Here is a 16,020-nt window from a genome sequence, read left to right as displayed (position 1 = left end):
CGAGCCATTGCCAAAGACAGCCACTTTTTCCCTTCCACCTTACCTCTGTCCTTGGCTTTTGAATGCTCACCCAGATATAGTGTGTCTGAACAGGGAGGCTCTGTCCGCTGACTGTGGCGAATGGCTTTTGGCACACTTTCCCTCGGCAAGCTGGCCTGATCCGCTGGTGAGGCTGGTCACCCTGGTGCCCCATCCACAGCAAAAGGGTGCAACAGAAGCGGCTCCTGCATCGGCGGCTGTGGGTCATCCTGAGCGGGCAACCTTGGGTCAACCCTGTTTGTCCTGCTGCAGGGCAGGGCTCTCACCGGAGGGTGCTGAGGGCAGGAGGAGGAGGAAGGAGGATAAACAACAGCCAGTCAGTGGACAGAGCCTCCCTGTTCAGACACAAAAGGCCTTAACAAAGCTTTTCTTGTGGAAAATCTGATGCGGCCCAACCTCACCCAGACTCTGCCTCCAGTGGCCACCAGGTAAACTGAGTTTGAGACCCCTGGCTTAGAGCACTTCCTAATTGGTTTAACATTTAATAATGCAGGCTACACATTGCCCCCACCCCCAGCGAGCTGGGTACTCAGTTTATCAACTTCAACTGGATGGAAGACTGAGTTAGCCTTGAGATGGCTACCTGAGCCCATTGGAATTGAACTCAGGTCATGAAGAGAGTCTTGATTGGAGTGCCATAGTTTAACCACCCAACCACCGTGATATCACAAGGGCATGTTTCTCTCCTTCTAATGGTCACCAGCAGGTCCCAGCTACCAGTCTCTCTCTTTAATGGACAGCACGAAATTAGGTTGTCTGTGTCTCTTTCTGTCTCCTTCAGGTAGGCAGGATCAGCATGAAGGCACAATGGTTTGCCTTTCCTTTAGGCCACGTTACCATGACGAGTCTGTCTCTCTCTCCCCTTCAGGCAGGTGCCATCAGCACAAAGGCTAGCCTCTGTTTTAGGAAAGCAGCATCAACAGGAACTGATCACAATTACCAGTTTTTCTCTTTCTGGTAAGCCGTGCTAGCATGAGGTCGTAACAGCCTTTGCTACTTCAGGTGGGCAGCATCAGCATGACAGTATAATGGCCAGTATCTCTCTTTCTAGTGAAACTGGCAGCAGGCAATGAAGAGAGGAGAGCTGTGAGGCTGACAATCAAGTTACTCTAGGTCTTCCGTTTAGAGCAGCCCTAGAGAATCATGGAACCTGAAGAGGTTACGGTAATGGAGACACTTGCCTACGAATGTTTTAGGAAAATACCAAGCCTAAAAGGGTGACCTTCTGCAGATTTGCTCAAAGATCGGCAGTCTGAAAGTGAAGCTGAAGGGCTGAACATGGGAAGAACAATAGCAGGTAGCTTTGACAGGACATCAGAGCAGATTAAGAGGATGGGATGGTGATGGAAAAATGGAAGGTAGTTAATGGTTCACTCCAAAGCCCACGGCATTTCAGGGAACCCCATTAATGGAAGGCTAATAGTGATAACACCACTGGCTAGGCAAAGGAGAAGATGAAGAAGAAAAGGGGGAGATGGAAGAAAGTGCATGGCAGACACTGAGATAGAGAGAAGATGATGATAAAAACAAACACCTAGGTCAGGTTTAGGGAATCTCTGTTTTATGGGCCTAATTCAGCCCACATCTGTTTTCTCTGACTCTTCCCAGCTGTTTTCTCTTATCCTTCTCTGTATGGAGAAGATGGAGGAGGAGCAAAGCTGGCCATGGATTTAGTCATGAATCTTGGAACTGGCAGTGTCCCAACGTTGGGATGCAGCTGATTGGGCAAACATTGGCCGAGTGTGCTCTGCTTGGGGTTCCTAGCCTGGGAGAAATCCAGCAACGACTCTGGCTGGGGCCTTTAATGATGGCAGGGAGTATGGCCACAGTCCTTCAATTTCATCCTGTCCGTGAAGGAGAGCTGAGGCCCCACCAGAGCTGAACCTCTTACCCCCTCAGAGGTTTTGTTCACTTCAGATCTAGATAAAGAAAGGAAGGAGACGTGTGACAAATGAAAAGTGGGCACAATCCAGGAAGCAACACTGTACTCATTTCCATCCCTGTTGTTCTTCTCTTTCTTGCCAGATATTCTGCATGTAGACTTATCAGCAGCCAGCTGCTCAGTTCCTTGTAGTGATAAGTCCCATGGTGTTGTCACCCCACCTGCCCAGGAGGTATCGCCATGTTGGGCCACTGTCAACTAATGACCCGGAGACAGGATTCCTTCGGGTGTTTCCCTGTGCTGACTGATCTCTTGGCAGTGCCAAGCTGTCCAACAAGAACTGGATTCATCCAATTTCTTGCTTTCTCCATTGCTGACCCCTAGGAGAAATGCTGTTGTTTGAGGCAGCAACTTCTAGAATTCCCCATGTAGCAGCTTGGCTGAGGAGATTCTGAGACTGTATTTTTTTTTTAAAGGGAGTTACCCTGTTTCCCCAAAAATAAGACCTAACCTGAAAATAAGCCCTATTATGATTTTTCAGGATGCTCGTAGTATAAGCCCTACCCCAAGAATAAGCCCTACTTTAGTGAAACTCCACCCTCCTCCATTGTACAGCAACCAGAAGAAGATGACATGACTGCATTTGAATAAATGTAGATTGTTGTACATGAACAAAAATAAAACATCCCCTGAAAATAAGCCCTAATGTGTTTTTTGGAGCAAAAATTCATATAAGACCTTGTCTTATTTTCGGGGGGAAACACGGTGTCTCCAGACTGTGCTGATTTCTGGTATAATTAGTTTTGAATTCTATTCTTATGATATGCACTCCGATGGCAGGCAGTACTAAAACTAAAATACATTTGCTTTTTTGTTTAGTTTTAAGCAATAAATGATTAAAATAAAATCAGCTAATTCTGCTGGCTTAGAACTAAATGTGCTTCTTGTGGAGAGATGGAGGGAAGGATTACTGAACTTGACAGAATCCTGGAGAGAATCTCTCTCCCCCCCCCCTTTTTGGCGGGGGCAAGAAAAAAAACTACACAGTGAAAAGCCATAGTTGGAATGTTGAGAGAAATTATTCTGGGTGGGTTGATGTGTGGAGCTAAATGTCAACATTTTCTTGTACTAGATTTCTAGGATTGGGCACATTCCTTGTCTGAATCTGGAGTTGTATGTAATAGTAAGAGCAAGCAAATTCCTCTCAGAGGGTAACACCTCTCCCTTGTTTTCCTATGTCTGGAATCTGCTTCTCAGATGTTTACTGCATCCGAATACGTTCATCTCATTTAGGCATCATAGCTCATTGGCAGTTACCACAGGTGGGCTGACAGGGGTTTTGGGGAAGTGGGAGAAGTCTAGCAGGCTGTGTGGAGGACTTCCAACATGTCTATTCTTGAAGACAGTGCCTGCCCTTGCTTGTGTGAACTTAACTCTTGGTACAGCGCAGACTATCTTTCCCAAATAAATTCTTGGTGTGTCCCAGGTTGGCAACCTTTGACCCTGAACTTGTGGTAGGAGACTCCCACTGGCCACTCCTATCAGTCCTAAATAGCTTAGCCAATGGTGAACAAAGACGAGAGTTGCAGTCCAACTTCTGGAGGGTTACAAGTTGCCCACCCTACAAGCTTCTTGTAATAAGGTGAAATTTGCTTAATGCTACTTTTTTAATCTGTGGATTCAATATGTTGTTTTGGTTTACTTTTTGTCCCCCTCTCCCCTCTTTGAAAACTTAGATGTTTGTCCCTGAAGAAAATGTGGATTTTCGGATACATGTGGAAAATCAAACAAGAGCACGAGATGATGTAAGCAGGAAGCAGCTGAGGCTTTACCAGCTGTACAGCAGAACAAGTGGGAAACATATCCAGGTGCTAGGGAGACGGATCAGTGCCAAAGGAGAAGATGGAGACAAATATGGTAGGAGTATTTACTATTGCCTGTTATTTCCAGTGTGTGTGTGTATTTTGGGAGGTGGGCATAGTGAGAGGGGATTCCTTTCCCTTCATCATCCCCTGTGACATGTGGAACAAATTAGCCTAATGAACGAATGAGTGGGCAGTTAGTCTATAAGATGTGGGAGGGGAAACCAGAATACGAGGACAAATGAGAATCTGATTGCTTAAGCTGGAGCCAGGGAATCTATGGCCATCCAAGTGATTTTGCATTACAGCTCCCATCATCCCCAACCATTGGCAATGTTGACCATGTGTGGTGGTGGATGTTGGAGCCCAAATGCATCTGGATAGCTAAACATCCTCCATCCTGTGTTGGATGAACTGCTTAACTAGTGGAATAAGAACGTGAACATGAGAGACAAATATTTTTACCTCTCAGACTGGTTAATTTACCCATTTGAATACCCCAGCTTGTGCTTAGAGTTATTATTTCAATCAATTGATCATATCTCCATTTGTTTATTATATTTGTTTTGTGACTTCTTCCAATGACCTGAAGGCACCATACATTATTCTCTCTGTTTTTTTGTTTTTTTTCATTTTGTCTTCATAACAACATTGTGAGGTAAGTGCAGCTGAAAGAGGTGGAGACTGGCCCAAGGTCAGCCAGGGAACTTCCTGGCTGAGTAGAAATTTGAACCTGGACAACTCTTTGTGAAGAAAGCTGATTGATCCTGTAAGATGGAGGATCAGTCTAGAATAGGTTGCCTCCTTGCCTTTCTTAAGAATAGCTATCATTACTCAGTCTAGCAAAGATCTGGAGTAAACAGAAACCCAAGACTTGCTGATGTATTCATTAGGAAGGGAAGACATTTTCAGGAAAAATTCTGAATGTTGATGCTGTGTCCATTCTGAGCCTCTTTTAATCTCCTTCTAAGGCTATATGTGTAAATGATCCTCAGGACATCATAGTTGGGGAATGTGAGAATTTTATTTCAATTCACTTTGTTCTATCAGTTAATTAAAAATGTACATTCAGGGTAGGAAGAATTTAACATTTTAAAATGTGTTTGAGGACGAGAGCAAAAACTGAGATTAGTTCCTTTGAGTTCTGGGATCAGAGTTCTTAAACTGTAGAAATCTGGGTTTGAATCACAGTGGCTTCATTCATGTTTTGGATTTTTTTTCCTGGGAAACTTCTAATGTTTAGCAAGCACATAGAAGGCAATTAAAAACATTACCAACATTTAGACACTTTTTAATGTTCAGAATGGAAAGTTTTCAAAAACTGAAACTTGAATTCAATGTTTCATTTTTCATTTCCATCTTTTCTTTAAATTTATATTTATATTCACAACGTCAGGCAAAAGCAGCTAACAAAATGAACTAATTTGCATGGTAAGAAGTGGTCAACTGATGAAAAAGGAGTCCGCTTCTGGAATTTTCCGTTGCTTGTTATCATTTTGCGAATGGTGGTTGGAAGAGTTACCATTTTGAACTACAGTTCCCAGAATTCTCTAGCTACTGTGGCTAGTGTCCACTGTTTTCCATGCTTTGCAGTAGCTGTAAATTCTATGTGACGGGATTCTGTGGACAGTAATTTTGATAAGAGTGCCCAGAGTAATGCTTCAGTGTTAATGGTGTGTGTGTGTGTGTGTGTGTGTGTGTGTGTGTGTGTGTGTGTGTGTGTGTGTGTGTGTGTGTGTGAGTGAGTGAGAGAGAGAGAGAGAGAGAGAGAATTTTTTTCACCAAACCGGAGATCCTATTTCTCTTACCTGGTTATGTCAGTAGAGTTTTTTTGAGGATTGCTGTGTTTCATCATCATTCTATGATCCAAAACCTTCTGTAGTTCTTGCTGTTTTCTGAGCACTCACTGTTCATTGGAGGCATGCAACAATGGTTTTGATCAGTCAGGCATTTAAAGCATTTTGAAACATCGAAATATTCTTGCAGTAAACTTGGCACCATGGTTTAAAACAACAACAACAACCACACCAAACATTATGATAATATCTATTCAGTTGACTTTGGGTAATCACTTTAATGTACTGCCTCTGAAAGGAACTTTGATCCGGTTAACTGGATATTAATCAATCTAGATGAATAACACTAACTACTTTCCAAATATTTCACAGCGGCAGGATGTTTAATGTTTCTGAAGTGCTTTTAGTTAATTGGTCAATGAGAGATTATGTCTGGACAGAGTACTTAAAAAGTGACTGCCTATTCATCAATTAGATTTTAATCTTGTAATTCTGTAAGACGTTGGCTTTTCACATTAAGGATAACAATATGAAATGGCTGACTAATTCTTTTGCTTACATGGCCTTTTTAAAAAGGAGAGGAAAGACAGACATTACATGGTATCTCACGCTGATGCTGTAGATAGGAGGGTTTGCAGCGTGTAAGCTGAAACACTGTATTTTGGCAGCACAAAAGAGAGGAGACATTCTATACTGTTTGCTCACTCTTTGTGTGGGGTTCATTCTCAGGGCTAGTACTGCCCAGGATAGGAAAGGGCTTTATTTGGATTTCATGGGTGGGAGATTGTATTTCAAAGTATCAGACTTCAGTGTTATCCTAAAAGGTAACACCAGAGTTTCCTGTGTCCAAGATAGGACTGTGTTGTTTATTGTTTGACTTCATACCTGAATAGTCTGCTGAGAGTGACGATGTGATGAAAATAACAACTGGGAATGAGGTTACACTGATGGCACAGCCGCGTGAAACCCTAACAATGGGGAAGTCTAGATAATGGAAGTGGGAGGGTCAGGGCTGAACTTCAGTGGTGGAGGACACACCTTGCATACAGATGATTTCTGGTTCAGCCCAGGTACAACCACGTGGTAGAAGTTCCTGCTTGGAAAAAGGGAGAGTCATCTCCTACCTGCCGGCTTTGATAATGCTGAGCTAAATGGACCAGAAATCAGATTTAGGGTAAAGGAACTTTCTATATTCTATATGGTTCCTTTGCACTTTACTGTTGGGTTTCTCCTCCAGCAGGGTGCTAGGATTATACAAACTTGATTCATTCACAAAGCGGGATTGGAATACCATCCAGTGCCCATGTGGTTAAGCAGAATGGCCGGCTGCTTGTTTTTCTGAGGTTTGAATGCAGTACTTCTGGTAGTCAAATCTAAATTTTCATTTGCCATCTGTATTACTCCATCATTCAAATTGCTATAACCATTATATTCTCCTTAATAATCCAGCTATCAAAGCAGTAATCTATCATGCTATATTTATGCATTAGATCCTATGTTTCACACTCTTCCATTGCTCTTTGCCTAAAATTCAGTTTATTGATTAGCTATTTTGAAATTTTAGCCTGTCTTCTAATTTGTTCACATTGCCTGAAAAGTTTTATCTCATCCAAAAATTTAAGGCAATCCATCAAAGTTTACCCTTAATGCTCTGGTGTACTTTCTGTACCTTGGTACCTCATTTAGCTTTACCAGTTTTCACACTTTTCCTCTGCTCTCCCCAACTTTTTTCTTCTTGCTAGTCTTTCTTTCTGTCCACCACAATGCTTGTTCAGAATTTCGCTCTAGTAAGTCTCTTCCCCAGAGGACGTGGTGGCGCTGTGGGCTAAACTGCAGAAGCCTCTGTGCTGCAGGGTCAGAAGACCAGCAGTCGTAAGATCGAATCCACGCGACGGAGTGAGCTCCCGTCGCTTTGTCCCAGCTCCTCGCCAACCTAGCAGTTCGAAAGCATGCAAATGCGAGTAGATGAAAAGGTACCACATCGGTGGGAAGGTAAACAGTGTTACGTGTCTAGTCACTCTGGCCACGTGACCACGGAAACTATCTTTGGACAAACTCTGGCTCTACGGCTTGGAAACGAGGATGAGCACCGCCCCCTAGAGTCGAATATGACTGACTAAAATGTCAAGGGGAACCATTATCTTTACCTAAGTATCTTCCCCGCATTAAAGAAATGCCAGGGTTTTTTTCCACCCCTTCACAGTTCTCATTGCATTTCCCCATACTGAGGCAACCACTTTGGACAGCATGCAGTTTATGTGCTTATTGTGCATATCATGTTCTGGGCCATAAAAGGGTTGATCAGTAATCCTTCCCTTTTAATTCACCACTCCAAAGCTCTTCCCTCCCACCCCACAATGTCAAAGCACTTTTTCTGAGATATAATTACAGTTATAGATATAAAACAGAAGGCTGGGTTTTCTTAGATTCATTGCAAATGCTCTTTACCTGAGGTCAGGAGTTTGATTCCCCAATGTAGCTCCCAAGGGAACAGCCAGCCTCTGAAGCTTTGGACAAGCTGCACAATCCCAGGGAACCCCAGAGGAAGGGAATGGTAATCCACATCTGAGTACTGTACTCTCTGCCTAGAACCGCCCAGAAAGAGTTGCCGTAAGTTGGTATTGACTTGATGGCACATAATTATTAATTATTGCAGGCATGAGGATAATGGTGGGGGGAACAAGTTGCAGCCTAAGGTGTTTAGTGCAGAGATGGGAATGTTTATAGAAAAGAATTAATTGTTTAGTTTATTTATTTATTTATTTATTTATTTATTTATTTATTTATTTATTTATTTATTTATTTATTTATTTATATTCATTCATTCATTCATTCATTCATTCATTCAATTTTTACCCCCACCCCTCATTTTTAATGAGATAAAAAGTCTAATTAGTTTAAATTGGAGAGAAATGTTTAAATCATGCTAATGTTAAATGGTTGTTCAACTTAGATTACCACAATAAACCTTACAAGGAAGAAGTAGAAAAATCCCAATGATGGTTCTACCACTCCTGCACAATTACTGTTTAGAGACTGGGACAGAAGGAAATAGATGCATGAATTTTCCACTATTTCCTGTGCACCCCACAGAAAACTATTATTTTGCTTCCACTTTCCCCATTCCTAATAATGCCAGCTTCTTCCCTCCACTTTTAATTCCAAATTTACTCATGAAGAAAAATGCTTGTATTCAGTGGTGCCTACTCCTAAAATATAGGATTACTTGTTTATAATTGCCTGGGCATTAAGATAATCAGGGGAGGCCTTTCTCTTAGTCCCACTACCCTCACCAGCATGCTTGAGGACATGGGAAAGGGCCTTTTCTGTCACTGCTCCCAGACTCTGGAACTCCCTCCCACAGGAGGCCAGGTTGGCCCCAGCTTTGCTGTCCTACCATGAGCAGGCAAAGACCTTTCTGTTCAGTCAGGTTTTTCCTTAGTGTCTGGCAGTCTGATAGGTGTTTTCCAAATTGCATTGTTGTGCTCTGTTGCTTTTAAATGTGTTTTTAGTATTAATTTTGTTTACTGTTTTTAACATGATACTTTAAAAATTATTTTTAAATATTTGTATACCTACTGTTTTTAGCTTTTAAATATTCTCCTTTTAATGATATAAGCTGCCTTGGCTCCTTTCAAGGAGAAAGGCTGGATAAAAACAAACAAACATTTATAGCTCTTTGTCCAGTGATCTGAAGGTAGTATATGTGCTTCTTCCATACAACAACCTGATGAAGTAGATAATCAGACATCCTTAATCAAACAATCAGTTTTAAAAGGCATTAAAAGCAGGAAAAGGTTCACAGACATAAGCATAAAATGTATGGAGGATCTGATATGAAACTCACTAGATCACAAATTGTTGTTTCAGCATGATTAAGGTTAAAGTAGAAAAAAACATTTTTCAGAATTAATTAGTAAGTAGAATTGAATGTCATATGCTTGCATGGAAATGACAGAAGTAGCAGAAATTAAATCTGCCAATATAGGAAGCAAGAAAAGAACAAAAGTGATGTCATTTGAAGGAGTGGAGGGGGAGTCCTCCCACCCCCCACTTTCGATACCTAAAATGCTTGGCGGACTCTGTGATTTTGTACCCAAAATTTGAGTTTACCTGTGGTTGAGGCCAAGGGTAAGGATACTGCAGACAACCATATGAGCCTTGTGGCGCAGTGGTTAAAATGCTGTACTGCAGCTAAAACTGTGCTCACGACCTGGGGTTCAAATCCCAGGTAGCCGGCTCAAGGTTGACTCAGCCTTCCATCCTTCCGAGGTCGGTAAAATGAGTACCCAGCTTGCTGGGGGGGTGGGCAATGTGTAGCCTGCAAAATTAAATTGTAAACCGCCCAGAGAGTGCTTGTAGCGCTATGGGGCGGTATATAAGTCCAATAAATAAATAAATAAATAAATAAATAAATAAATAAATAAATAAATAAATAAATAAATAAATAAATAAATATGTGAGTGATGGGATGTGTTATCAATCCTGCTGTCTTGCGATGGGCACTCCTAGGAAGCTCATGCAAATAATTCAGTGCTGCCTGACTCTGCAGAGAGTTTATATACTGAAGATTGCTGCCTTAATTTACCTTCAGTACAGTCAGGATGGGGGCAGAATTTTTAGCTGCCAATGGAAAGTGTCCCGGTTAGTGAAGAAGTGAGAAAAGTCTTTAAAGCACTATTGAACAATAATGGGACTCAAATTCTGTGGGTAGGAAACAATGGTGGAGAAGAATAGGAAACAAAAATAAAATCAGCTTCACTGCCCCTGCTTGCCAGCTTCCCCCCCCCCCCCCGCAGCCCTGGCAGAAATAAGAACAAGACTATGCCATAAAGACTGAAACAGTGTTTAATAAGCTGAACTACAGGGTCAGATCATTCTATGGCTTTGTAACACTTCTGTGGTGTGTTCTGGAATACACCATAGATCTCTTGCCATAAGACTCTCAGCTCCACAAATCTCTCGCAACACAGAGAATCTTAAAGGTTTTGGCTAAGATTTCACCTGAATTGACAAATCAATGTATTTATGTACCTATACATCTGTGAAGATTCTCAGTCATCCAGGTGAAGTTATCTGGGAGTTGAGTCATAGCAACTTCCAGATATACATACATGTTTGTCTATATATCCTCTCTCACGGTTCCTGTCACTTTTATTTCTGTTTCCCCCCCCCTCCTGCTGAAACAAGAGTTTGATTCCTTTGTTTTCTGCTAAAAATGGGGAGGTGAGGGCAGAATAAGCCAGTGATGCAAAAATCATAGTTATGGCACCATTTTGGATTTCCTCTTTCCTTTTCCCTTTCCTGCAATAACTGAGAACTTACCACTTTCCTTTGCGGGGCAAAGGAAAGGCAGTGGCAACTTCATTTTCTGCAAAACTATTTGGAATAATTTTGACTGCATGTTTTGCCTCATAGGGACGTGGTGGCACTGTGGGTTAAACCGCAGAAGCCTCTGTGCCACAAATTCAGAAGACCAGCAGTCATAAGATTGAATCCACGTGACGGAGTGAGCTCCCGTCGCTTGTCCCAGCTCCTGCCAACCTAGCAGTTCAAAAGCATGTAAAAATGCGAGTAGATAAATAGGTACCACCTTGATGGGAAGGTAACAGCGTTCCATGTCTAGTCGCGCTGGCCACATGACCATGGAAACTGTCTTCGGACAAATGCTGGCTCTATGGCTTGGAAATGGGGATGAGCATTGCACCCTGGAGTCAGACACGACTGGACTAAATGTCAAGGGGAACCTTTACCTTACTTTTGCTTCATAACTTGGCTTCAGCATGGTTGAGAAACCTATCTTCTCTTTTTAATGAAAGCTGCAAATTCAGATCAGCTAATGGTTTAACAGGCAAAAGGGCATCACTGCTAAAATTCAGATAAAATTTAGTCAACTTTATGGCAACTGTCTTTTCTTTCAAATTTTCTCTTTTGCTTGCCAATCCAAGTATTAATACAGTCATTATCTTTTCTTATTCTCACCACTATTATCACATACCATGCACAAAGAGTTCTCATTCACTCACTCATTCACTCAAGATTCAAAAATTACCAAAGTTCATCAGGCATCTGAAATAGGATCTGTGTCGCTCCAGAGCTGAAAAACCAGAACTAAAGAGAAGCCTGAAGTTAGTTTGTACTTTGATGACCCATCCCAAATCAGCTGCTAGCTTTAGGATCAAGCCTCAAAGCCTTTTGTCCTTGAGAAGACCCCTGCTCTTCATGAACTCTCTTGCCTCCATGGAATCCTTGCACTCTTGAGGAGGCTAGTGTCTGCCATCTAGTGACTCAACTGATAGTGTAGCCTATAGATTTTCATGGATCAAAATTAATCAGTGAGTTTTAAACAAACAAACAAACAAACAAACGAACAAAGGCCCAAGTACAGATCTTCAAGGACACTTTACTATCCATAGCAAATGTAAAATGTCTCAAAACTATAATAAGTATAGCCAGCCAGCCAGCAACACATGTTCTCCTTTATTATCATAGATATCTAGATTCCTTGTATTGAATCAGACCATTGGTCCAGCTAGCCTAGGGCTAGGGCATGTGTGGCCCTCCAGATGTTGCTGGACTGCAACTTCTAATACCCCCAACAGTATCTATGCTGGTGAGGGTTGATGGGAACTGGAGTCCAAAAACATCTGGATGACCACATACTCCCCTAATCAAGCCCATGTCATTTCCCATGACCACTAGCAGGGGGCTTTGCCAGTATCCTAAATCTATTTGATAGATCTGTACCGGAGTGTTCCTCAGGGCAACAAACGGGTGCAAGCACTGTGCCTCCACCCCCCCCCCCGGGAGCAGAAGACCAAGAGTTGAAATATAAACTTAAAAAAAATGATAATGCTGTTTATAAACTGGCACTTCTTTCTAGGAGGTGGGTACATGCAAACAGCCTAACTGTTCTGGATCACTAAGTACCCTTTATAGTCACTCTCAGTTGTAGTTTACTGAGTGGAATCAGATCAATGGCCATTTTCCCCTCTTCAACTAAATATTTCTCCTTGTCCTCCTCTTCCTTTCAAGACCTTTGCTGCTCCTCGCTTCCGCACAGCCATTTATTTTCACAAACTTTGCCTGGGGGCAGAGATGACCTCAACATTATGATGATCAATTACTGTGGCAGATGGGCAGCCATATGAGGATGGGCAGGCGATTGGGGGGGGGGAAGAGAATCTGTGATTGGACAGAGACAGGAAAGCTTCTATTTGAGCCAGTTGCTGTGGCTGCTTCTCTCCTCCAGCATCTGATGGTCCTCAGCCCACATGGCTTTCTCCAGATCTGGGTGGTGCGGCTGGTGTCTGGTAGGAAAGTTTTCCCCCTGCCCCCCTCCTTTTCAAAGTGGTAGAAAGATGTCAAGAATGATGGTGTAGTGATATGAATTAGAAGCACAGGCTAAGAGTCAGGCCGCTCTGTTGAACCACAAACGGCGAAGTGAGCTGGACCTCCCAGGATTCGCTGGGTTAGGGGAAGGACTCAATTACAATCACCTTGGATTCTGTTCTGAAAGGTTCAGCCACCCTTTAAAAATGTGCCGTAATCATCTTATTTGAAACATCTGTGCTTTTAGGACTTCATTCTTTATTTAATTTGCTGTGTTCTGCCTTTGTGCAGATACACTCAGAGGGGAAAAATGCATTTGCCTACAGAGAATTTCTATTTTGAATGTTGGCTTTTGGCACAAAAGCTTCTGGACAGCAGCATGTGTGTCCCTGGAAAGCATATCATGTAATAACAAGCAGTGCGCCCAGAGAGTTGCTTCACATATGACAGGAGAAGATGTATGTAGCTTAGAAAAATTACTTTTTGGATGGTTCGGAGATTCTGGGCACTGTATTGAAAAGTTAATTTTTCCACGTTCTGCAGGCAAATGGTTTAAATAACAGTTTGATTTTTAAAAAAAAAAAATCATAACTCAAACCCTCTTTCCAAAACTTTCCCAAACTTGACGCCAAGCAAGAGCAGACTATCTGCTAAATCTGTGCCAGATTTGCTGCTTCTCCAAAGTCCAGTTTCAAAGGTAAAATTATTTGTTTGGGCTGCCTCCATTTTTAAAATTGCCTTGTAGAATGTTAAGTTGCTCATAACAGCACAATAACATCACCACACTCTCATGCACTCATAATACGGACAAATCTTAACATGGAAATCCAGTTTACTATTGTCTCTAGGAAGATATATATCTGCCTGTAACTTGTGTGTGTCCGTTTTGTGCTTTTAAAACGATAACATTTATTACAATATAAAGAGTTGGAATATATTATAGAAAAATCTCACATCCATACAAAAGAGGCATTGAACATTTACCTAACAAAAATATCATCTCAGGCACGTAGTTGGCATATTCTGGGATGTGCAAAAGGAGACAACATATCAGACAACACATACCCAAAATATGACAATTCCCCCCCAAATCTCTATCAAATTATAATAAGGAAACATTTTTGTATCTGTTGATGAAGTTTTGCTCACACAGTTAAGAGCTCCAGATGTTAGCAAAAAAAAATGGCAGTCCTTTTGACCCCTGTTTATTAAATGGGCACATTTTGCTGAATTAAATCCCATTCATGTATTATGTAATCTGGTTAAAGTAACTTGTACATGTCTCTGTCCTCAAGATGTGCTGATTTCCATCTTCCTCTTTTCTTTCTCTCTTTCTGGCATTTCATGCTATGACCCATGCACATGAAGCCAAACTGTCCATAGCTGCACCCACTGGGAGATTGTGCTTGTATAATGCATGCAAATAATGCTCTCCCATTCTCCCTCCTTTAGCTTTGATACTAATTAGTAGACCTTCTTCTGGACAAAGTTTCAGCTGTTCAAGATTCTTGATTCTGGAGGCAAAGACGAACTGGGTGACAGTGTGTTTTAGTCCTACCGAGCCTTTTGTGGGATCATGCCTGCAGAGGCGCTGCTCTATCCTACCTCCCAAGCCTCTGACACACTTACATATAAAATCCAGCTATAGGGTAGTTTGAATGTCAGGCCTTATCTGTGTACGTATCACATTCAGGTCATTTAAAACGCGAGAAGTCCCCAGATGTTTGCACCTTCCCTGCCTTTTGCACTTGTATACTTGGGGGGGGGGGAGAGAGAAAACAGAGAGGTTGTATGTGCTCCAGTTTTCTCTGTTTTCTGGCTTTTCTCACTAGCACACCCCCATCTTACCTTTTGACATATTTATTCATCAGTTTTTTATCCTGACTGCCCTCCAATGACGTCAGAGTGGTGCTCATGGGTCCTGTCTTTCCACCTTTATCCACACAACATCCTTGTAAGGTAGGTCAGGGTAAGGGAGTGACCGTCTAATGGTCACCTTAATGAATGTTGTTGTTTTCTGGGGCGTGGGACTTGGATCTCCACGGGCCAATCCATGTTGTTGGCCTATCACATTCCACCATTTTAAGCCGCAATTTTGCTTAAGAAATCCCATTCCGAGCTGCTCCATTCCATTCTGGCTTTTACTCAGTCCCCAGACTAGCTCATTTTCATTTTGTCCTTTGTTACCAGGAGATTATTTTTTTTAACACATTAAAAACTATTCCAGAGATTCACATAGAAATGGAACTAAATGGACATGTGAATGAACACATACAGAATTAATGTGTAGTACAAGTACACTGCTCTGTTTAGCGCTGGCAGTGCTCTTCGGCCAGATCTGTGGTATTCTGGGAGATGTAGCCTGCAAGGTCATGCTCCAAAGCTCCAGTCTGGATGGCCATTTCACATGTTGCTAATAGCTGGAGTATATTTTGGCTGGTTAACCCTCCGGTATTTTTTTTTTACAGTGCAGTTTTTAAAATTGGCATCACCGTGTTTGGCACAACAAATCACTGGAGAGCAGGACACACTGTAGAACAGATAAATGCCATGTTGCAGAGTAGACTTCAGCGGTAAACAATAGGATGAAAACTGTCCTGGGTACTTATCTGTGGTAAGAATAAGGTTTCAGCATTTGCCTGTTTTAATCGATGAGAAACAATGGGAGGTATGAGAAAGTCTTGGCATGACAGATGGGCCAGAGTTCCTAAAATGCTTCTCACCTTCTCTCATCAGCTCTTGCACTTTCCCCATGCAGCTGCTAAATTATCGTTCCCCTGCCAGCACTAGATGATTACTTTGGGACATCCACTAACAAGCATAGCATGGGACACGAAGTTAGAAATGACCTTCTCATTTTAACTTGTTGAACTCCGGTGTAGGAAAAATTATGAATTCAAATATCTTAAAGGCAATTAAAATCTGGTTAACAATGTTGTCCATGTGTGCATGCATGCATGCATGTATAGTTCTAGACAGTGGTTTTAAGATTTCCCTCTAGAATAGCAGCCTAAGAAACAGGATCCCATCTGTGAGCAATTTAAGAGGAAGTGAGACAATGGAGTCAATTGCAGCTCCAGTTTAAATAATCAATACAAATATTGTTAGT

The 16,020-nt window shown here is 42.0% G+C and overlaps 1 protein-coding gene across 1 annotated transcript in view; it reads left to right on the top strand.

Annotated features, from left to right (window-relative positions):
* Nucleotides 1-16,020, top strand: part of FGF18 (fibroblast growth factor 18) — a 148,600-nt gene that overhangs the window by 67,638 nt on the left and 64,942 nt on the right. Inside the window, exon 3 of the mRNA XM_020793672.3 lies at nt 3,658-3,838. Coding sequence (XP_020649331.3) covers nt 3,658-3,838 — 181 coding nt within the window. The remainder of the gene's footprint in view (nt 1-3,657; nt 3,839-16,020) is intronic.

Source organism: Pogona vitticeps, chromosome 1, assembly GCF_051106095.1.
Source record: "Pogona vitticeps strain Pit_001003342236 chromosome 1, PviZW2.1, whole genome shotgun sequence".
Classification (NCBI taxonomy): Eukaryota; Metazoa; Chordata; class Lepidosauria; order Squamata; family Agamidae; genus Pogona; species Pogona vitticeps.
The sequence above is the reverse complement of the archived record's forward strand: the minus strand, read 5'-3'. Positions and strand labels throughout refer to the sequence as shown.